The following is a 25,309-nucleotide window of genomic DNA, read 5'->3' on the forward strand; positions in this document are numbered from 1 at the left end:
AGCAGCCTCCATTTGACCAGAAAAAATTGCTGCCAAAGGCCCCAGATCGACATCCTCCCTTTTTAGGAATTCCCCATGGGTAAGGAATCTTTCTTTCATATTCTGTACTTTACTCTCAAGGAAGGAGTCTTTCTGTCCTTACCTGAGTATTATATCCACGTCTGGGCCAATCTCTGAGTCTAGGAAATAGCTTGGCCAGTCAGATTTAGGTCATGCACCCCCAACTACACCACAGCTAAAACAGTAACAATTTAGTCTACCGAAATATATGTTACCTGAGTTTTCAAACAGCACTATTCTGATGTTTTAACCAGTTTTCAAATTTCGGCAAACTAAAGTTCCTTACAATGTATGTATTAGTCAGGATCCATTCAGGTCTAGGGACAGAATACAGCTCAAACTAGTTTATGAACCAAAGGCCTTGCAGTATATTTATTCAATGCTTACATATATAGAGTAACAAATAAGTAAAAATTCCTTATTTGGATTAGAAAAAACAAAATCTAAAACTGCACAGAGTGAATTCAGTGGTAAACCTTTAGTTTAGTTTTTTTAAAATTAATTAATTATTTTTGGCTGTGTTGGGTCTTCATTGCTGTGTGCAGGGGCTACTCTTCGTTGCAGTGCACAGGTTTCTCGTCGCGGTGGCCTCTCTCTTGTCGCGGAGCATGGGCTCTAGGTGCATGGGCTTCAGCAGTTGTGGCGCCTGGGCTTAGTTGCTCCACGGCATGGGGCATCTTCCTGGACCAAGGCTCAAACCCATGTCGCCTGCATTGGCAGGCAGATTCTTAACCACTGCACCACCAGGGAAGGCCAAACCTTCAGTTTATATACTCTTGCATCTTTTTGCCCTTTGAAAATATTCAAGAGATCCTATACCAGCAACCTTAATTTCAAAATCATCCCAGGTTGTTATACCCCAAATTCCTTTCTCATCTGTTTTCTCCATTATAGTCATTCTTGCCCATTGTAGCTATTTCATCCAGTTCTCATTTCCACCATTTTATATCCTTCCCACCAGAGGTAACAGAGCAATGCACTACCACACACTTTCAAAAACTGTCTTGGTGTTTTACTGTCCATTCATTAACTCAAAAAGCCTTTATTGAACCTATTATAGGGCAGGTGCTGTGTCTGGCTCTGGGGATACACAGGAGGGATAAACACATTCTTTATGCTCTCAAGAAACTTGTCTTACAACAGGGGCAACAGGCTTATAAACAAATGTCTTCAACATTACATAATAAGCACTGCAACGGAAGTAAGAAACATGCCAGATCAATGCTATGAAGAGAATTCTGACAACACGGAAGATTGGCCTAGAAAAATGTGAGGCAGGAAGCACAATGACCAGTTCGGAGATCACTGCAGAAATCTGAGCAGGTCATGATGAGAATGTAACTCTGCCTGAAAGCAGAAGCTGTGAAGACAGAGAAGAAACAATGGAGATAAGAGGGTCATTATGAAGAAGAATCAATAGAACCATCAAAGTGAAGGGTGGGGAAAGGGAGAAGCTGAGGAGTTGTCAAGTTTCTCATTTTGAGGACTAAAAGATGTTGGTATTGCTCATGAGGATACCAAGCAAGAAAGTAGGAGAAACTTTTCAGGGACAAATATGGACTTAGGCTGAGATGGAAGCAATTATGGATATTCCCTTCCTTGGATTCATGAATCATTTGTACCAGTAAGCAAAAATTATTTTTGTTTGTGCATGGAGTGGAAAGTAGGAAAGGGAGAGAATAAGGAGAAGATGACAAATCATGATCAAATCACTGGTGTCATGCCAAGGCACAGATTTCTTTCCCCGTGAAGAATATGCCAGTTACTTATAACCAAAAGAGGCTCTGTGTTATTCTACTCATTATCAGGAGCTGGCTCTGGGCAGGGATCTGTGGTACCTGCTGCAAAAGGCACTTGTAGAAGACCTACAGCATACTAGGTGCTCACTAACAGATCTGGTTTTAGATCACAAAGTCTTCAGAGTCAGGATTTCTATTTATAAATGGCTGCCAAGTCTGCAAGTATAAGTTAAATGATATCTTTAGGAAGGCTAATTTAAGTATATGAAAGATTCACTGTTTCAGGAATTGGCCAAGCATTTTAATCTTAAGAAACTTCCCTTGAGAATGCTCTCACATTTCTGGATACAATGAAAACATTAATATTTTATTTTATAGGAAATATGTTTATTATTGATCATGGCAATTAAAAAATATTCATTTTTTCTCAGGGTTGGTCCATCATACTCATCATACTCTTTCTCTGAGCAATTTTGTTTAATATTACAGAGAAACTTCTGTATGGTAAGCAAAACAGGAATTTCCAACAATGAAACAAGGTCTCTAGAACTTGCCAGTAAAACAAAGGAAGCATTTCCAGTGATAAGATGTAGGAACCCATGGATAAAATCTAACAGAGCACAGGCTGGAAAATGGGATCAGGAAATTTTATAATCCACCATCACTGTGAGTTTGCTCTGGGATGGTGCAAGCATGGCCTGTGAAAGGGGCTTAGAGGTATGATAGCTCCTGTCTGAAGAATGGGTCCTTTGGGCATGGGACTCATGTTACCTACATGCCCCAAAGCCAACTGTTTTTTCAACTTCTTGCCCACATAATCATGACTAGAGGTTTCAAGAAGAAGACAAGAGCAAGTACTATTTAGCTTTGACTTTTGAGCAGATGTAACACCAGCTCTTCATCCTCGGCTAAAGACAGGCCTGTATCCAAAGGCTCTGAGGTTTCCCACTTGGTCTTCTTTCTGTCATGACTGGTGGGTCTCACGTCTTCCACTTCACTGTCGTTCTTTTTCCTCATTGCCTGCTTCTTCTTGGTATCACTGGTGGGAACAAATCCAATGATTTACTTTATAAATAAATAAATCCATTATTATGAAGTCAAACACTTAAAATAGAACAAAATTACCAATAACAGATACTTGGTAAAGTGATATTATTCAGGAGGGAAAGAAGCTATGACAACATCAGGCTATCTGTGTCAGAGTAACTACCTTCCCATTAACAGATGTGGGGAGGGGGCCTATAATATACCAGGCACTGTGCAGGGTACATTGTATACACTGTGTCATCCAATCCTCACAGTAATTCTAGGAAGCTCTGGATATATCATTCACAATATGAGGACACCAGTTGGCCCACATTCTGGCTCCAGACTGGCTCCAATCTGCGCTTGTCCTGTCACATCAAACAGTCTCTATATAGTTAGGTTATCATTTAGGTAGCAGTAATATCTGTTGTGATATATAGATCATGAATAAAATAGAACCTGAAATGTTAAGTTACAAATTACTTAAGACATCAAGTAAATCTGCCCCATTTAAATCTGTATCTAAGACTCACAAATGGTCTGAAGAAAACATAAACACTACGGCAGTATTTGACACACACTTGAGGCACAGACCATAAAAATAAAACTAATTTCTGAAGGTAGAGAAAATCACTTGATACATTAAAATCAGAAGAGAAAGCAAAACATCCTCAAGGCATTTTAAACATACCATCATCATGTTCAAAAATGACCGAATTATTGGATACAAGTTTAAAACAAAATACAAAATCCATCTAGTAGCAATGGCAGTAGCAACTATTTATTAAGGGCTTACCAAGGGTCTGGCACTGTGCTACATGCTTTACATAGATTACAACATTTATCTTCATGGCAATCCTTGGTGTGGTGAGCACCAGCCTCATTCTACAGTGAGGTTAGAAGAGGTTAAATGACTGAACCTAGATTATGCACATGGAATTCAAACCCAGAGCTGAATTACTCTAAATTCAGCCCCAAAGTCAGAAAATTGAAAGCAAAATGTATTCCAAGCATAGGATGTATTCCAAAAGAGAATAAATTGCTCAAGTTACAATGGACTCTATTATGCCTTAAGAAGATAGTGGGGATATCAAAGTGAATGTGCCTAATCAGCATATCCAGTTCTGACCAGCCTGAAGCAAAACTGTAAACTATTTCCCCATTCACCTCCCAGAAATGCCCAGTACTCTGACTCAGCAGCCATTCTCTCTCACCACTGGAGGAAAGACAAACTATGAGGTTATTTAAAGCTACAAATAATCATATTTTAAAAGGGTGGGTATGTACCTACAGAGATGGACACGAAAGAGTTCCCTATAATGGGAATTCAGTCAGTAAACAAAGTTACTCTTAGTGGAAAGAGGACTTTAAAAAAAAGTACTGAGTCCTAAAATCTGCTTGATTATGGCCAGTATGGTGCCAATTCCACCGGGCTAGAGTACCATGATTTATTTGGAACAAGTTAATACTGATTTTTGCCCTGCCTGTATTTCAAGTGCATCTAAGAGCAGCTCATCAGAAGCAGCCTAATTAGTGGGCTTTACTAACGCCTCCTTTCTTAATGTGCTCTGCACACTATATTCTGTGCAGGAAATAGCTGGTTCAGATACTAAAAAAAAAGATGGAAAATTTATGTAGATGGAAAATATTTTCAGAATTAGCAGCACTGCTGCTTTGTGGACCAGTTCAAATTTTAAAAAGATATTTTATACTACTTTCCATAGCAAAAAAGTGGTAATTGGTAGAACAAATTAATTATTAAATAATGATTTAGATATTCTACAGGTAACTTGCTAAAACGGGGGAAAATGTTATGAATCTAGAAAACATTCATTTCCCAAAAAGGGAATAATGTAATAAATCTGGTAAACATTTAGTCAGAATATGGTCATAATTTGGTATCTTCAGAAAAGGACTCGGGGGGGACCTTCAAGATGGTGGAGGAGTAAGACATGGAGATCACCTTCCTCCCCACAAATACATCAGAAATACATCTACATGTGGAACAACTCCTACAGAACACCTACTGACACTGGCAGGAGACCTCAGACTTCCAGAAAGGCAAGAAACTCCCCATGTACCTGGGTACGGCAAAAGGAAAAAGAAAAAACAGGGACAAAAGAATAGGGACAGGACCTGCACTTCTGGGATGGAGCTGTGAAGGAGGAAAAGTCTCCACACGCTAAGAAGCCTCTTCACTCATGGAGATGGTGGAGGGAGAATGGGGGGTGGGGGAAGCTTTGGAGCCACGGAGGAGAGCTCAGCAACAGGGGTGGAGAGGGAAAAGCGGAGAGATTCCCGCACACAGGATCAGCGCCAACCAGCACTCACCAACCTGAGAGGCTTGTCTGCTCACCCACCAGGGCGGGCGGGGCTGGGAGCTGAGGCTCAACGTGTAGAGAGGGGCTTCAGAGCACCGCCTAAATGAGCTCCAGAGATGGGCACAAGCCGTGGTTATCAGCTTGGACCCCAGAGACTGCCATGAAGCACTAAGGCTGCTGCCGCTGCCACCAACAATCCTGTGTCCAAGCACAGGTCACTATCCACACCCCTCCACCAGGAGCCTGTGCAGCCCGCCACTGCCAGGGTCCCATGATCTAGGGACAACTTCCCCAGGAGAACACATGGCATGCCTCAGGCTGTTGCAATGTCATGCTGGCCTCTGCCGTCGCCGCAGGCTCGCCCTGCATTCCAATTATAACCACCGTACCCGTCCCTCCCCCTGGCCTGAGTGAGCCACAGCCCCTAATCAGCTGCTGCTTTAACCGCCTCCTGGCTGGGCAGGGAACAGATACCTGAGGTCGACCTACATGCAGAGGTGGGGCCAAAACAAAGTTGAATACCAGGACTGTGCGAACGAAGAAGAGAAAGGGAAATTTCTCCATGCAGCCTCAGGAGCAGCAGATTAAATCCCCACAATCCACTTGATGTACCCTGCATCGGTTGAATACCTGAATAGACAACGAATTGTCCGAAAATTGAGGTGGTAGACTTTAGAAGCAACTGTAGACTTGGGGTTTGCTGTGTGAGACTGATTTGTTTCTGATATTTATGTTTATCTTAGTTTAGTTTTTAGAGCTTGTTATCATTGGTGGATTTGTTTATTGGTTTGGCTGCTCTCTTCTTTATTTTCTGAATTATTATTTTCTTTATGTTAATAATTTTTAAATTTATTCTTATTTTTTAAAATTTTTTTCTTTCTTTTCTTCTCCCTTTTCTTTTGAGCCATGTGGCCGACAGGGTCTTGGTGCTCCAACCTGGCGTCAGGCCTGAGCCTCTGAGATGGGATAGCCAAGTTCAGGACACTGGACCACCAGAGACCTCTGGGCCCGAGTAATATCAATTGGCAAGAGCTCTCCCAGAGATATCCATTTCTGTGCTAAGACCAGCTTCACCCAACAGCCAGCAGTTGGATGCCCCATGCCAAACAACTAATAAGAAAGGAACACAACCCCATTGATTAGCAGAGAGGCTGCCTATAATCATACTAAATTGACAGACACCCTAAAACACACCACTGGATGCAGCCCTGCCCACCAGAGAGACAAGATCAAGACTCACCCACCAGAACACAGGCACCAGTCCCCTACACCGGGAAGCCTACACAATCTACTGAACCAACCTCATCCATTGGGGGCAGACACCAAAAAACAACATGAACTACAAAACTGCAACCTGTAAAAAGGAGAACACAAACACAGTAAGTTAAACAAATTGAGAAGACAGAGAAGTATGCAGCAGATGAAGGAGTAAAGTAAAAACCCACCAAACAAATGAAGAGTAAATAGGCGGCCTACCAGAAAAAGAATTCAGAGTAATGATAGTAGAGATAATCCAAAATCTTGGAAATAGAATGGAGAAAATACAAGAAGCATTTAACAAGGACCTAGAAGAACTAAAAAGAAAAAATGATGAACAACACAATAAACAAAACTAAAAATTCTCTAGAAGGAATGAATAGCAGAATAACTGAGGCAGAAGAACGGAGTGACCCAGAAGATAAAATAGTGGAAATAACTAGCACAGAGCAGAATAAAGAAAAAAGAATGAAAAGAAATGAGGACAGTCTCAGAGACCTCTGGGAGAAAATTAAACACACCAACATTCGAATTATAGGGGTCCCAGAAGAAGAGAAAAAGAAAGGGTGTGAGAAAATATTTGAAGAGATAATAGTTGAAAACTTCCCTAACAAGGAAATAGTCAAGTTCAGGAAGTGCAGAGAGCCCCATACAGGATAAATCCAAGGAAAAACACACCAAGACACATATTAATCAAACCATCAAAAATTAAATACAAAGAAAAAATATTAAAAGCAGCAAGGGAAAAGAAACAAATAACATACAAGGGAATCCCCATAAGGTTAGCAGCTGATCTTTCAGCAGAAACTCTGCAAGCCAGAAGCGACTGGCAGGTCATATTAAAGTGATGAAGGAGAAAAACCTACAACCAAGATTACTCTACCCAGCAAGGATCTCATTCAGATTTGAAGGAGAAATTAAAATATTTAGAGACAAGAAAAAGTTAAGAGAATTCACCACCACCAAACCAGCTTTACAACAAATGCTAAAGGAACTTCTCTAGGCAGGAAACACAAGAGAAGGAAAAGACCTACAAAAACAAACCCAAATCAATTAAGAAAATGGTAACAGGAACATACATATCGATAATGACCTTAAATGTAAATGGATTAAAAGCTCCAATCAAAAGACATAGACTGGCAGAATGGATACAAAAACAATACCCGTATATGTGCTGTCTACGAGAGTCACACTTCAGACCTAGGGACACATTCAGACTGAAAGTAAGAGGATCGAAAAAGATATTCCATGCATGCAAATCAAAAGAAACCTGGAGTAGCAATTCTTATATCAGACCAAAGAGACTTTAAAATAAGGACTGTTACAAGAGACAAAGAAGAACACTACACAATGATCAAGGGATCAATCCAAGAAGACGACATAACAACTGTAAATATTTATGCACCCAACATAGGAGCACCTCAATACATAAGGCAAATGTTAACAGCCGTAAAGGGGAAATCAAAAGTAACACAATAATAGCAGGGGATTTAACACCCCACTTTCACCAATGGACAGATCATCCAAAATGAAAATAAATAAGGAAACACAAGCTTTAAATGACACATTAGACAAGATGGACTTAATTGATATTAATAGGACATTCCATCCAAAAACAACAGCATACACTTTATCAAGTGCTCATGGAACATCCTCCAGGATAGATCATATCTTGGGTCACAAATCAAGCCTTGGTAAATTTACAGAAAATGAAATCGTACCAAGTATCCTTTCCGACTACAACACTATGAGACAGGATATCAAATGCAGGAAAAAAACTGTAAAAAATGCAAATACATGGAGGCTAAACAATACACTACTAAATAACCAAGAGATCACTGAAGAAATCAAAGAGGGAATAAAAAATAACTAGAAACAAATGACAATAAAAACACGATGACCCAAAACCTATGGGATGCAGTAAAAGCAGTTCTAAGAGGGAAGTTTATAGCAATACAATCCTACCACAAGAAACAAGAAACATCTCGAATAAAAAAACCTAACCTTACACCTAAAGCAATAAGAGAAATAAGAAAAAAAACCCCTCAAAGTTAGCAGGAGGAAAGAAATCATAAAGATCAGATCAGAAATAAATGAAAAAGAAATGAAGAAAATAATAGTAAAGATCAGTAAAACTAAAAGCTGGTTCTTTGAGAAGTTAAACAAAAATGATAAACAATTAGCCAGACTCATCAAGAACAAAACGGAGAAGACTCAAATCAACAGATTTAGAAATGAAAAAGGAGAAGTAACAACTGACACTGCAGAAATACAAAGGATCATGAGAGATTAATACAAGCCAACTATATGCCAATAAACTGGACAACCTGGAAGAAATGGACAAATTCTTAGAAAAGTATAACCTTCCAAGACTGAAACAGTTAGAAATAGAAAATATAAACAGACCAATCACAAGCACTGAAATTGAAACTGTGATTAAAAATCTTCCAACAAACAAAAGCCCAGGACCAGATGGCTCCACAGGCGAATTCTATCAAACATTTGGAGAAGAGCTAACACCTATCCTTCTCAAACTCTTCCAAAAAATAGCAGAGGGAGGAACACTCCCAAACTCATTCTACGAGGCCACCATCACCCTGATACCAAAACCAGACAAAGATGTCACAAAAAAAGAAAACTACAGGCCAATATCACTGATGAACATAGATGCAAAAATCCGCAACAAAATACTAGCAAACAGAATCCAATAATGCATTAAAAGGATCACACACCATGATCAAGTGGGATTTACCCCAGGAATGCGAGGATTTTTCAACATATGCAAATCAATGTGATACACCATATTAAAAAACTGAAGGATAAAAACCATATGATAATCTCAATAGATGCAGAAAAAGCTTTTGACAAAATTCAACACCAATTTATGATAAAAACTCTCCAGAAAGTGGACATAGAGGGAACCTACCTCAACATAATAAAGGGCATATATGACAAATCCACAGCCAACATTGTTCTCAATGGTGAAAAACTGAAACCATTTCCTCTAAGATCAGGAACAAGACAAGGTTGTCCACCCTCACCACTATTATTTAACATAGTTTTGGAAGTTTTAGCCACAGCAATCAGAGAAGAAAAGGAAATAAAAGGAATCCAAATCAGAAAAGAAGAAGTAAAACTGTCACTGTTTGCAGATGACATGACACTATACATAGAGAATCCTAAAGATGCTACCAGAAAACTACTAGAGCTAATCAATGAATTTGGTAAAGTTGCAGGATACAAAATTAATGCACAGAAATCTCTTGCATTCCTATACACTAATGATGAAAAATCTGAAAGAGAAATTAAGGAAACAATCCCATTTACCACTGCAACAAAAAGAACAAAATATGTAGGGATAAACCTACCTAAGGAGACAAAAGACATGTATGCAGAAAATCTATAAGACACTGATGCAAGAAATTCAAGACGATACAAACAGATGGAGAGATATACCATGTTCTTGGATTGGAAGAATCAACATTGTGAAAATGACTATACTGCCCAAAGCAATCTACAGATTCAATGCAATCCCTATCAAACTACCAATGGCATTTTCCACAGAACTATAACAAAACATTTCACAATTTGTGTGGAAACACAGAAGATCCTGAATAGCCAAAGCAATCTTGAGAAAGAAAAATGGAGTTGGATGAATCAAGCTCCCTGACTTCAGACTATACTACAAAGCTACAGTAATCAAGACAGTATGGTACTGGCACAAAAACAGAAAGATAGATCAATGGAACAGGATAGAAAGCCCAGAGATAAACCCACGCACATATGGTCACCTTATCTTTGATAAAGGAGGAAAGAATATACAATGGAGAAAACAGAGACTCTTCAATAAGTGGTGCTGGGAAAACTGGACAACTACATGTGAAAGAATGAATTAAAACACTTCCTAACACCATACACAAAAATAAACTCAAAATGGATTAAAGACCTAAATGTAAGGGCAGACACTATAAAACTCTTAGAGGAAAACACAGGCAGAACTCTCGGTGACATAAATGACAGCAAGATCCCTTTTGACTCACTTCCTAGAGTATTGGAAATAAAAACAAAAATAAACAAATGGGACCTAATGAAACTTAAAAGCTTTTGCACAGCAAAGGAAACTACAAACAAGACGAAAAGACAATTCTCAGAATGGGAGAAAATATTTGCAAACGAACCAACTGACAAAGGATTAATCTCCAAAATATAAAACCAGCTCATGCAGCTGAATATGAAAACAGCAAACAACCCAAGCCAAAAATGGGCAGAAGACCTAAATAGACATTTCTCCAAAGAAGATATACAGATTGCCAACAAACACATGAAAGGATGCTCAACATCACTAATTATTAGAGAAACGCAAATCAAAACTACAAGGTGATATCACCTCACACCGGTCAGAATGGCCATCATCAAAAAACCTACAAACAATAAATTCTGGAGAGGGTGTAGTGAAAAGGGAACTCTCTTGCACTGCTGGTGGGAATGTAAATTGATACAGCCACTATGGAGAACACTATGGAGGTTCTTAAAAAAACTAAACATAGAGCTACCATACGACCCAGCAATCCCACTACTGGGCATATACCCTGAGAAAACCATAATCCAGAAAGTCATATACCACAATTTTCGTTACAGCAGTATTTACAATAGCCAGGACATGGAAGCAACATAAGTGCCCATCGATAGATGAATGGATAAAGAAGATGTGGCACATATATACAATGGAATTTTTCTCAGCCATAAAAAGAAACGAAACTGAGTTATCTGTAGTGAGATGGATGGACCTGGAGTATGTCATACAGTGAAGTCAGAAAGAGAAAAACAAATACCATAGGCTAACACATATATGAAATCTAAAAAAAAAAAAAAAAAGGTTCTGATGAACCTAGAGGCAGGAAAGGAATAAAGACACTGACCTAGAGAATGGACTTGAGGACACGGGGAGGGGGAAGGGTAAGCTGGGACAAAGTTAGAGAGTGGCATTGACATATATACACTACCAAATGTGAAATAGTTAGTGGGAAGCAGCTGCATAGCACAGGGAGATCAGGTCAGTGCTTTGTGACCACCTAGAGGGGTGGGATAAGGAGAGTGGGAGGGAGATGCAAGAGGGAGGGGATATGGGGATATATGTATATGTATAGCTGATTCACTTTGTTATACAGCAGAAACTAACAACACTGTAAAGCAACTATACTCCAAGAAAGACCTGAGAAGAAAAAAAACTAAATAAAACATGACAGCTACTTCAACCTAAAAAATAAAATAAAAAACAATAAATTAAAAAATAATAATAAAAAGAAAAGGGCTCTTCTAAATGGTTTGGCATCAGAGGGTGATGTCAGCAACATGGCTAAATGAGATATCCTCGCTCATGTTCCCTCCCAACCACAATCTGGCATCCGTCCATGGACAAAAGTGCCTTTGTGGGAGCTGTGGGATCTAGCACTAGCACTACTACACTAAGAGGCCCGGGAAGAGTCTGTCCCAATCATGTATCGGGTAAGAGGTATACAGACCTGTCCCAGCTGTGAACCCTGCAGTGACCCACAAAACACCACTGCAGTCCCTCTTGGCAGTGGAATAACAATATTTATATAATCAGCCACACATAAGTGAGCCTTTATGGAAGTCCAGGTCTCCTGTGGAGAAGTTCCAGCATACCAATGCAGCAAAAAAACACGAGTTTGGACACACTGGAGACAGTAAATGGAACAGTTTGACTTTATTCATATCAACCCTCCTCCAAGGTGTCACAGTTCAGGGCCAAGAAAGATCTTCTTGGCCTGTGATTTTTCCTATTGGGGAAAGTGAGAACATATGAGTGAGTGAGTGCCTGGCTTCCCCTACTATACAAAACTTCCTCCCCATTTCTCTCTCACCCTATCCAGAGTACTAAATAATGAGCTGCATGGGGTGGGGACTGAGTGGGGAAGAGGCTAGAAGAGTGGCAGATAGGACTCTCAGAGGTAATTAAAAGGACATGAATCCTACTAACTACACCATGAATTCCTTCAAGAAGCCCACCTACGAACTGCTGGAGACGCCCTGCATGTAGATCCCTCCAACTGGCCCATGGGCACCCCTAGGGCTCCACGGGCCTCACCCACACCCCTGTCCACCCTGTATCCAGATCCCTGTAAGTGCTCCTGATGTTGGTGGTGAGAGTGAGCTTTGGCAGATAGCTAGTGAGCATGACCCAAACCTGCAGGTCAGGGAGAGGCCACAAGCTTCAGCTTTAGTATCACCCATGGGAAAACAAAAGGGAAGCTATCAGTATGCATCCTGGTGCATTGCAGAATGAAGAGAAGGTACACAAGTTTAAGAATTCTCCCACAAAAGGGAGCAAGGAGCACAGAGCAGGCATATCTATAGAAAGCCTCAGAATCCCTAGGAGGGCTGACAAAAGGTATTCTCTCCTGAAGGCAGTTAATAAAGACTGGAGAAGTTGACTGCTACTGCAAATGTGACGACAGCAACACAAAACCTGAAACATGAAAAATCAAGGAAACATGATACCACCAAAGGATCACAATAATCTTCCAAAAACCTATCACAAAGACATGAAGATCTACAATTTACTGGATAAGGAATTCAAAATAGCTGTTTTAAGGAAGCTCAATGAGGTACAAGAAAACACAGAAAGAAAATTCAACAAAATCAGGAAAACAGTACACAAACACAGTAAGAAATTCAACAAAGAGACAGAAATCATTAAAAAGTACCAAACAGAAGCTCTGGAATTGAATAATACAATGAATGAAATGAAAATCTCAAAAGAGAGAATCAACAGCAAATGGATCAAAGAGAAGAAAGAATCTGTGAGTTAGAAGACAGGAATTTTGACATTATCTAGTCAGGGGAGAACAAAAAAATAATAATAAAAAGAGTGAGGAAAGCCTGTGTGATCTATGGTAAATTCTCAAAGGAAACAACTTGTGAATTACTGGAATCCCAGAGGAAGAGGAGGAAGAAGGGGTAAGAAAACTTACTGAAAGAAATCACAGCTGAGAAATTCCCTAATCTGTGTAAAGGTTTGGAAACCCAAGTTCATGAAGCTCATGGGTATCCAAACAAACTCAACTTAAAGAGATCTCCTCCAAGACATATTATAATAAAATTGTCAAAAATCAGAGAAAAAGACTGAATCTTAAAAGCAACAAGAGAAAAGAAACTTGCAGCTTACAAGGGAGTTCCCATAAGACTATTAGCATACTTCTCAGCAGAAACTTTACACACCAAGAAAGAATGTGATGATATAAGCAAAAGTGTTGAAAGGAAAAAAACCTGCCAACCAAGAATGCAGTCATCCCTCAGAATTCACGGGGAATTGGTTTTGGGACCCCCCTTCTTCCCCCTCCCAGTGATACCAAAATCTGCAGATGCTCAAGTACCTATATAAAATGGTGTAGTAATTGCATGTAGCCTACTCACATCCTTCCATATGCTTTAAATCATTCCTAGACTACTTTTAATACCTAATAAAATGTAAATGCTATGTAAACAGTTGCTGGTGCATGGCAAATTAAGATTTTGGTTTTTAGAACTTTCTGGAATTCTTTTTCCTTGAGTATTTTCGATTCACAGTTGGTTGAATGTGGATGTGGAACCCACTGATACAAAGGGCTGACTGTACTCTATCTGGCAATGTTGTCCTTCAGAAATGAAGGAGAGAGAAAGAGTATCGCAGACAAACAAAAGCTGAAGGAATCCATCACCACTAGACCTGCCTTAACAACAACAAATAAAAATGCTGAAAGGACTTCAAGTTAAATCAAAGGACACTATTTAGTACATGAAAATATCCAAGACACTGGGCAAAGGTAAGTATACAGTTAAATTCAAAATATGCTACTACTGTAATATGCTGGTGTGTTCAACATTTAACTCCAGTATAAAGGTTAAAGGGCAACAGTATTAAAAATAACTATAGCTACAATACTGGTTAATAAATACACAATATAAAAGGAGGTAAATTGTGATATCAAAAACATAAGAAGAGGGGAGTAAAAGGGTAGAGGTTTTGTATGTGATTAAAATAAGCTGTTATCAGTGTAAAATAGACTATTATCTATCTATAAGATGTCTTCTGTAAGCTTCAGGGGAACCACAAAGCAAAAACCTACAGCAGATTCACAAAAGATAAAGAGAAAGGAATCAAAGCATACCATTCTAAGAAATCACCAATTCACAATGGAAGGTAGCAAGAGAAGGAAAAAAAGGAACAAAGGAACAACAAACAGCCAGAAAACAATACAATGGCATTAGTAATTCCTTACCAATCAATAATTATTCTAAATGTAAATGGATTAAATTCTCCAATCAAAAGGCATAGATTGGTGGCATAGATAAGACCCAACTATACACTGCCTACCAGAAATTCAATTCACCTTTAAGAACACATAGTCTCAAAATGAAGGGCTGGAAGAAAGATATTCCATGCAAGTAGAAACCAAAAGAGAGCAAAGGTAGTTACTTACATCAGACAAAATATACTTTAAGCTAAAAATGGTAACAAGAGACAAACAATATCATTATATAAAGACAAGGAGGTCAATTCATTAAGAGGATATAACAATAATACACATAGACCAGACACTGGAGCACCACAATATATTAAATATTAACAGATCTGAAGACAGAAATAGACAACAATACAATAAGAGAAGGGGACTTTAGTATACCACTTTCAACAATGGCTAGATCATCCAGACAAAAAAAATCAGTAAGGAAATGCTGGATTGGAACAACATTTTAGAGCAAAGAGACTGAACAAAAATATACAGGACATTCTGCCCAACAGCAAAGGAATACACATTCTTCTCAAGCACACTCAGAACATTCTTCGGAAACACTATATGATAAGTCACAAAACAAATCTTAGCAATTTAGGTAGACTGAAATAATACCAAGTATTTTTATCAACCACAATGGTATGAAACTAGAAATTAATTATAAGAAAACTGAAAAATTCACAATATGTGGAAATTTAAAAACACAGTCCTGAACAACCAACGCGTTGAAGAAGAAATAAAAAGAGAAATCAAAAAACATCTCAGGGCTTCCCTGGTGGCGCAGTGGTTGGGAGTCCGCCTGCCGATGCAGGGGACGTGGGTTCGTGCCCCAGTCCGGGAGGATCCCACATGTCGCGGAGCGGCTGGGCCCATGAGCCATGGCTGCTGAGCCTGCATGTCCGGAGCCTGTGCTCCACAACGGGAGAGGCCACAGCAGTGAAAGGCCCACATACCGCAAAAAAAAAAAAAAAAAATCTCAGAAAGCAGCAGAATACACTTTCTTCTGAACTGCACACGGAACATTCTCCAGGATAGATCACATCTTGGGTCACAAATCAAGCCTCAGTAAATTTAAGAAAACTGAAATCATGCATCTTTTCCAACCACAAAGCTATGAGATTAGAAATCAGTTACAGGAAAAAAAATGGAAAATACACAACACAAGGAGGCTAAACAATATATTACTAAACAATCACTGGATCACTGAAGAAGTCAAAGAGAAAATCAAAAAATACCTAGATACAAAGGACAATGAAAACACAATGACTGAACCTATGGGATGCAGCAACAGCAGTTCTTACCGGGAAATTTATAGCAATACAATCTTCCCTCAAGAAAGAAGAAAAGTCTCAAATAAACAACATAACCTTACCCCTAAGGCAATTAGAGAAAGAATAACAAACAAAACCCAAAATTAGAAGGAAAGAAATCATAAAGATAAGAGCAGAAATAAATGAGAGACGAAAAAAACAAGAGCAAAGACCAATGAAACTAAAAGCTGGTCCTTTGAGAAGAAAAAAAAATTGATAAACCTTTAGCCAGACTCATCAAGAAAATAAGGGAGGGCTTCCCTGGTGGCGCAGTAGTTCAGAGTCTGCCTGCCGATGCAGGGGACACGGGTTCCTGCCCCAGTCTGGGAAGATCGAACATGCCACGGAGCGGCTGGGCCCATTAGCCATGACCACTGAGCCTGCACATCCGGAGCCTGTGCTCAGCAATGGGAGAGGCCACAACAGTGAGAGTCCCGCGTACCGCAAAAAAAAAAAAGAAAAAAGAAAAAAGAGAGATGACTTAATAAAATTAGAATAAAAAAGAGAAGTTACAATGGACACCACAGAAATACAAAGCATCGTAAAAGACTACTACAAGCAACTATACACCAACAGACAACCTTGAAGAAATGGACAAGTTCTTAGAAAGGTACAACATTCCAAGACTGAACCAGGAAGAAATAGAAAATATAAACAGACCAATTACAAGTATTGAAATTGAAACTGTGATTAAAAATCTTCCAACAAACGGAAGTCCAGGAACAGATGGCTTCACAGGCGAATTCTATCAAACATTTAGAGAGGAGTTAACACCTACCCTTCTCAAACTCTTCCAAAAAAATTGCAGAGGAAGGAACACTCCCAAACTCATTCTACGAGTCCACCATCACCCAGATACCAAAACCAGACAAAGATATCACAAAAAAAGACAATTACAGGCAAACATCACTGATGAACATAGACGCAAAATTCCTCAACAAAATACTAGCAAACTGAATCCAACAACACATTAAAAGGATCATCATGAAAGATTGGTTCAAGATGGCGGAGTAGAATGATGTATGCTTACTCCCTCTTGCAAGAGCACCTGAATCACAACTAACTGCTGAACAGTCATCGACAGGAAGACACTGGAACTCACCAAATAAGATACCCCACATCCAAAGACAAAGGAGAAGCCACAATGAGAGGGTAGGAGGGGCGCAATCACAATAAAATTAAATCCCATAACTGCTGGGTGGGTGACTCACAAACTGGAGAACACTTATACCACAGAAGTCCACCCACTGGAGTGAAGGTTCTGAGCCCCACGTCAGGCTTCCCAATCTGGAGGTACGGCAACAGGAGGAGGAATTCATAGAGAATCAGACTTTGAAGGCTAGTGGGATTTGATTGCAGGACTTCGACAGGACTGGGGGAAACAGAGACTCCACTCTTGGTGCGCACACACAAAGTAGTGGGAAACACAGAGAAGAAAAGGAACTACAAAAACAAACCCATAACAATTAAGAAAATAGTAATAGGAACATACATATCGATAATTACCTTAAACAAGAATGGATTAAATGCTCCAACCAAAAGACACAGGCTTGTGAAATGGACACAAAAACAAGACCCATATATACATATTTGTGGTCTTCAAGAGACCCACTTTAGAACTAGGGACACATACAGACTGAAAGTGAGGTGATGGAAAAAGATATTCCATGTAAATGGAAATCAAAAGAAAGCTGAACTAGCAATACTCGTATCAGATAAAATAGACTTGAAAGTAAAGAATGTTACAAGAGACAAGGAAGGACACTACATAATGATCAAGGGATCAATCCAAGAAGCAGATATAACAATTATAAATATATATGCACCCAACATAGAAGCACCACAATACATAAGGCAACTGCTAACAACTATAAAAGAGGAAATCAACAGTAACACAATAATAGTGGGGGACTTTAACACCTCACTTACACCAGTGGACAGATCATCCAAAGAGAAAATTAATAAGGAAACAGAAGTTTTAACTGACACAATAGACCAGATAGATTTAATTGATATTTATAGGACATTCCATCCCAAAACAGCAGATTATACTTTCTTCTCAAGTGCGCACGGAACATTCTCAAGGATAGATCACATCTTGGGTCACAAATCAAGCCTCAGAAAATTTAAGAAAATTGAAATCTTATCAAGCATCTTTTCTGACCACAACGCTATGAGACGAGAAATGAATTACAGGGAAAAAAATGTAAACAACACAAACACATGGAGGCTAAACAATACGTTACTAAATAACCAAGAGATCACTGAAGAAATCAAAGAGGAAATCAAAAAATACCGAGGAACAAATTACAATGAAAACACAACGATCCAAAACCTACGGGATGCAGCAAAAGCAGTTCTAACGGAGAAGTTTATGGCAATAGAAGGCTACCTCAAGAAACATCTCAAATAAACAATCTAACCTTACACCTAAAGGAACTAGAGAAAGAAGAACAAACAAAAACCAAACTTAGTAGAAGGAAAGAAATCATAAAGATCAGAACAGAAATAACTGAAATAGAAACAAAAAAAAAACAATAGGAAAGATCAAGAAAACTAAAAGATGGTTCTTTGAGAAGATAAACAAAATTGATAGCCAGACTCATCAAGAAAAAGAGGGAGAGGACTCAAATCAATAAAATTAGAAATGAAAAAGGAGATGTTACAACAGACACTGCAGAAATACAATGTATCCTAAGAGACTACTACAAGCTACCCTTTGCCAATAAAAGGGACAACCTGGAAGAAATGGACAAATTCTTAGAAAGGTATAACCTTCCAAGACTGAACTAGGAAGAAATAGAAAATATGAACAGACTAATCACAAGTACTGAAATTGAAAGTGTGGTTAAAAATATTGTGACAAACAAAAGTCCAGGACCAGATGGCTTCACAGGTGAGCTCTAGCAAACATTTAGAGAAGAGCTAACACCCAATCTTCTCAAACTCTTCCAAAAAATTGCAGAGGAAGGAACACTCCCAAACTCATTCTATGAGGGCACCATCATCCTGATACCAAAACCAGACAAAGATACTACAAAAAAAGAAAATTACAAACAAATATCACTGATGAATATAGATGCAAAATCCTCAACAAAATACTAGCAAACAGAATCCAACAACTCATTAAAAGGATCATACACCATGATCAAGTGGGATTTATCCCAGGGATGCCAGGATTATTGAATATATGGAAATGAATCAATATGATAGACCATATTAACAAATTGAAGAATAAAAACCACATGATCACCTCAATAGATGCAAAAAAAGTGACAAACTTCAACACCCATTTATGATAAAAACTCTCCAGAAAGTGGGCATAGAGGGAACTTACCTCAACATAATAAAGGCCATATACGACAAACCCACAGCAAACATCATTCTCAATGGTGAAAAACTGAAAGCATTTCTTCTAGGATCAGGAAAAAGACAAGGATGTCCACTCTCACCACTATCATTCAACATAATTTTGAAAGTGCTAGCCACAGAAATCAGAGAATAAAAAGAAATAAAAGGAATACAAATTGGAAAAGAAGTAAAACTGTCAATGTTTGCAGATGACATGACACCATACACAGAGAATCCTAAAGATGTCACCAGAAAACTAGTAGTGCTAATCAATGAATTTGGTAAAGTTGCAGTATACAGAATTAATGCACAGAACTCTCTTGCATTCCTATACATTAATGATGAAAAATCTGAAAGAGAAATTAAGGAAACACTCCCATTTACAACTGCAACAAAAGGAATAAAATACCTAGGAATGAACCTATCTAGGGAGACAAAAACCTGTATGCAGAAAACTGTAAGACACTGATGAAAGAAATTAAAGATGATAAAAACTGATGGAGAGATATACCATGTTCTTGGATTGGAAGCCTCAATATTGTGAAAATGATTATACTACCCAAAGCAATCTATAGATTCAATGCAATCCCTATCAAATTACCAATGGCATCTTTCACAGAATTAGAACAAAAAAATCCTAAGATTTGTATTGAGACACAAAAGACCTCAAATAGCCAACGCAGTCTTGAGGGAAAAAACAGAGCTGGAGGAATCAGACTCCCTGACTTCAGACTATACTACAAAGCTACAGTAATCAAGATAATATGGTACTGGCACAAAAACAGAAATATAGATCAATGGAACAGGACAGAGAGCCCAGAGATAAACTCATGCACCTATGGTTAACTAATCTATGACAAAGGAGGCAAGGATATACAATGGAGAAAAGACAGTCTCTTCAATAAGTGGTGCTGGGAAAACTGGGCAGCTACATGTAAAAGAATGAAATTAGAACACTCCCTAACACTATACACAAAAATAAACTCGAAATGGATTAGAGACCTAAATGTAAGACCAGACACTAAAAGACTCTTAGAGGAAAATATAGGAAGAACACTCTTTGACATAAATCACAGGAAGATCTTTTTTGGTGCACCTCCTAGAGTAATGGAAATAAAAACAAAAATAAACAAATGGGACCCAAGGAAACTTAAAAGCTTTTGCAAAGCAAGGGAAAATACAAACAAGACAAAAAGTCAACCCTCAGAATGGGAGAAAATATTTGAAAACTAATCAACTGTAAAGGATTAGTCTCCAAAATATATAAACAGCTCATGCAGCTCAATATTAAAAAAACAAACAACCCAATCAAAAAATGGGCAGAGACCTAAATAGACATTTCTCCAAAGAAGACATACAGATGGCCATGAGGCACATGAAAAGCTGCTCAACATCACTAAATATTAGAGAAATGCAAATCAAAACGACGAGGTATCACCTCACACCCGTCAGAATGGGTCATCAGAAAATCTACAAACAACAAATGCTGGAGAGGGTGTGGAGAAAAGGGAACTCTCTTGAACTGTTGGTCAGAATGTAAATTGATACAGCCACTATGGAGAACAGTATGGAGGTACCTTAAAAAACTAAAAAATAGAATTGCCATATGACCCAGCAATCCCACTACTGGGTATACCCTGAGAAAAACCATAATTCAAAGACACACGCACCCCAATGTTCATTGCAGCACTATTTACAATAGCCAGGTCATGGAAGCAACCTAAATGCCCACTGACAGACGAATGGATAAAGAAGATGTGCTACATATAGCCATAAAAAGGAACGAAATTGGGTCATTTGTAGAGACGTGGGTGGATCTAGAGACTGTCATACAGAGTGAAGTAAGTCAGAAAGAGAAAAACAAATAACGTATATTAATGCATATATGTGGAACCTAGAGAAATGGTACAGATGAACTGGTTTGCAGGGCAGAAACAGAGACACAGACGTAGAGAACAAACGTATGGACACCAAAGGGAGAAAGTGGCTGGGGGTGTGATGGTGGTGTGATGAACTGGGAGATTGGGATTGACATATATACACTAATATGTATAAAATGGATAACTAATAAGAACCTGATGTATAAAAAAATAAATAAAATTCAAACAAAAAAGGATCATCATGATCAAGTGGAATTTACCCCAGGGATGCAAGGATTTTTTTAATGTCCACAAATCAATCAGTGTGATACACCACATCAACAAACTGAAGAATAAAAACCATATGATCATTTGAATAGATGCAGGAAAAACTTGTGACAAAATTCAACACCATTTTATGATAAAAACTCTCCAGAAAGTGGACACAGAGGGAACCTAACTCAACATAATAAAGGCCATATATGACAAACCCAAAGCAAACATCATTCTCAATGGTGAAAAACTGAAAGCATTTCCTTTAAGATCAGGAACAAGACAAGTATTTCCACAATTGCCACTATTCAAAATAGTTTTGGAAGTCCTAGCCATGGCAATCAGAGAAGAAAAAAGAAATAAAAGGAATCCAAATTGGAAAAGAAGAAGTAAAATTGCCAGTGTTTGCAGATGACATGATACTATACAAAGAAAACCCTAAAGATGCTACTAGAAAACTACTAGAGCTAATCAATGTATTCAGTAAAGGTGCAGGATACGAAATTAATGCACAGAAATCTCTTGCGTTCCTATACATTAATGATGAAAAATCTGAAAGAGAAATTAAGGAAACAATCCCATTTACTATTGCAACAAAAAGAATAAATTACCTAGGTATAAACCTACCTAAGGAGGCAAAAGACATGTACTTAGAAAACTATAAGATACTGGTGAAAGAAATCAAAAATGACACAAACAGATGGAGAGATATACCATGTTTTTGGATTGGAAGAATCAATATTGTGAAAATGACTATACTGCCCAAAGCAGTCTACAGATTCAGTGCAATCCCTATCAAATTACCAATGGCATCTTTCACAGAACTAGAACAAAAAAATTTTAGAATTTGTATGGAAACACAAAAGACCATGAATCGCCAAAGCAATCTTGAGAGAGAAAAACGAAGCTGGAGGAATCAGGCTCCCTGATTTCAGACTGTGCTATAAAGCTACAGTAATCAAAACAATACGGTACTAACACAAAAACAGATCAATGGAAACAAGATAGAAAGTCCAGAGATAAACCCACGCACCTATGGTCACCTAATCTATGACAAAGAAGGCAAGAATATACAATGAAGGGGACTTCCCTGGTGGTCCAGTGCTTAAGACTTCACCTTCCAATGAAGGGGTTGTGGATTTGATCCCTTGTCGTGGAGCTGAGGTCCCACATGCCTCGCAGCCAAGAAGCCAAAACATAAAACGGAAGCAGTACTGTAACAAATTCAATAAAGACTTGAAAGAATACATAATGGAGGAAAGACAGTCTCTTCAATAAGTGGTGCTGGGAAAACTGGACAGTTACATGGAAAAGAATGAAATTAGAACACTCCCTAACACCATACACAAAAATAAACTAAAAATGGATTAAAGACCTAAATAAGGCCGGATACTATGAAACTCTTAGAGGAAAACAAAGGCAGAACACTCTGACATAAATTGCAGCAAGATCTTTTTCGATCCACCTCCTAGAGTAATGGAAATAAAGACAAACAAATGGGACCTAATGAAACTTAAAAGCTTTTGCACAGCAAAGGAAACCATAAACAAAATGAAAAGACAACCCTCAAAATGGGAGAAAATATTTGCAAACGAAGCAACCATCTAGGGATTAATCTCCAAAATATACAAACAGCTCATGCAGCTCAATATCAAAACAAACAATCCAATCAAAAAATGGGCAGAAGATCTAAATAGACATTTCTCCAAAGAAGACATACAGATGGTTAAAGAGCACATGAAAAGATGCTCAACATCACTAATTATTAGAGAAATGCAAACCAAAACTACAATGAGGTATCACTTCACACCAGTCAAGAATGGCCATCATCAAAAAATCTACAAACAATAAATGCTGGAGAGGGTGTGGAGAAAAGGGAACCCTCTTGCACTGTTGGTGGGAGTGTAAATTGATACAGCCATTATGGAGAACAGTATTAGCTTCCTTAAAAAACTAAAAATAGAACTACCATATGACCCAGCAATCCCCCTACTGGGCATATACCCTGAGAAAACCATAATTCAAAAGGAGTCATGTACCACAATGTTCATTGCAGCTCTATTTACAATAGCCAGACATGGAAGCAACCTAAGTGTCCACTGACGGATGAGACAGATGAATGGATAAAGAAGATATGGCACATATATACAATGGAATATTACTCAGCCATAAAAAGAAACGAAATTGAGTTAGTTGTAGTGAGGTGGATGGACCTAGAGTCTGTCATACAGAGTGAAGTAAGTCAGAAAGAGAAAAACAAATATCGTATGCTAACACACACATATATGGAATGTAAAAAAAAAAAAAGGTCATGAAGAACCTAGGGACAAGATGGGAATAAAGACGCAGACCTACTAGAGAATGGACTTGAGGATACGGGGAGGAGGAAGGGTAAGATGGGACTAAGTGAGAGAGTAGCATGTACATATATACACTACCAAATGTAAAATAGATAGCTAGTGGGAAGCAGCCACATAGCACAGGGAGATAGCTCTGTGCTTTGTGACCACCTGGAGGGGTGGGATAGGGAGGGAGGGAGATACAAGAGCGAAGAGATATGGGGATATATGTATATGTATAACTGATTCACTTTGTTATAAAGCAGAAACTAACACACCATTGTAAAGCAGTTATACTCTAATAAAGATGTTAAAAAAAAAAGTCATTCAATAAATGCCTACTCATCTGAAAGGCAGAAATCATGACCTTGTTGAAGGTTCTTTGGAGTCCTGAGAGGTACCATTACTGCAATGAAGAAGGCAATGTTTCATCGGAACTTGCTTCTAATTCAAGTTCCAACAGAGGAGAGCTTTACGCATGGGAAAACTCCCACAGCACTCAGTCCAGTCTGTGGGTACGCAGGCGTCAGGCTGCTGACCAATCCCCTGTTTTTAATAGCACAAGTTCCCAGTGTTCTAAATTTTGGCTTTGCATATGTTTTTCAAAATTATATAAATGGTCATGTTAAGGCTAAATTTAGTAATTCATTTTTCCAAACACATGACTTCTGTTGAGTTAACACCCAGTCAGCGGACAGTTAAAATTTTACCATTACTACAGCTTCCATGAGATGTAACGGGCAATCATCTAACTTTTAAGTACTTACAGATTAACTACTACCTCCCTAATGGTATCTTAGTTTCCTCTTCCTTTGTCACCATTACTTACATCTATATTTCTAGGTTCCATCCTTTGCCCTTTACTATTCTCATTTTACATATTCATTCTGAGTATTCTCATGCAGTTCAGTATTCCAACTATCTTCCATAGTGCTAATGACTTATAAAATATTCATCTTTATAGCCTAGAGTTCTTTCCTGACCACCAGATCAGCATATTCAGCTGGATCCTGGAAATCTCTATCTACATTTGCAAAGGCACCGCAAACTTAACATGCCCCTAACTACTACATGTTTTCCCCAAATCTATTCTTCCTCCTATATTTTCCTTCTGAGTGAACAGTAATACCCCTACTAAAAGCCTGGAAGTCATCCTTTAACCACTTCTTCTTCACATCCTTAATTTAATTGATCATTTCTTCACTAATCTCTCTCAAACCCATCTAAGTCTTTCTAGTGCCTCTGTAACTATTTGTTATTCATTCCCCTCCTGACTCAGCTCCGGGAAGCTTCTCCAGACCATCCTAGTGTAGGTTAAGTGCCCTCTTAGGTGCCCCCTAGCACTATGCACTCCTCCATCACACCCTACGAAATGCTGTACTAAGACTGTCTATTTTACTTATCTGCTTCACCGATTAGATTCCAAGTTCCTTGAGGACAAAAACTGTCTTATTCTTTTTTTTTTTTTTTTTTTTTG

The 25,309-nt window shown here is 38.5% G+C and overlaps 1 protein-coding gene across 1 annotated transcript in view; it reads right to left on the bottom strand.

Annotated features, from left to right (window-relative positions):
• Nucleotides 1-1,082: 1,082 nt before the first annotated feature.
• DDX10 (DEAD-box helicase 10) overlaps nucleotides 1,083-25,309 on the bottom strand; it is a 281,032-nt gene continuing 256,805 nt past the window's right edge. The window contains exon 18 of the mRNA XM_024766407.1: nucleotides 1,083-2,838. Coding sequence (XP_024622175.1) covers nucleotides 2,661-2,838 — 178 coding nt within the window. The 3' untranslated portion in view covers nucleotides 1,083-2,660. The remainder of the gene's footprint in view (nucleotides 2,839-25,309) is intronic.

This window comes from Neophocaena asiaeorientalis, unplaced genomic scaffold, assembly GCF_003031525.2.
Source record: "Neophocaena asiaeorientalis asiaeorientalis breed wild unplaced genomic scaffold, Neophocaena_asiaeorientalis_V1.1 scaffold623, whole genome shotgun sequence".
NCBI lineage: Eukaryota > Metazoa > Chordata > Mammalia > Artiodactyla > Phocoenidae > Neophocaena > Neophocaena asiaeorientalis.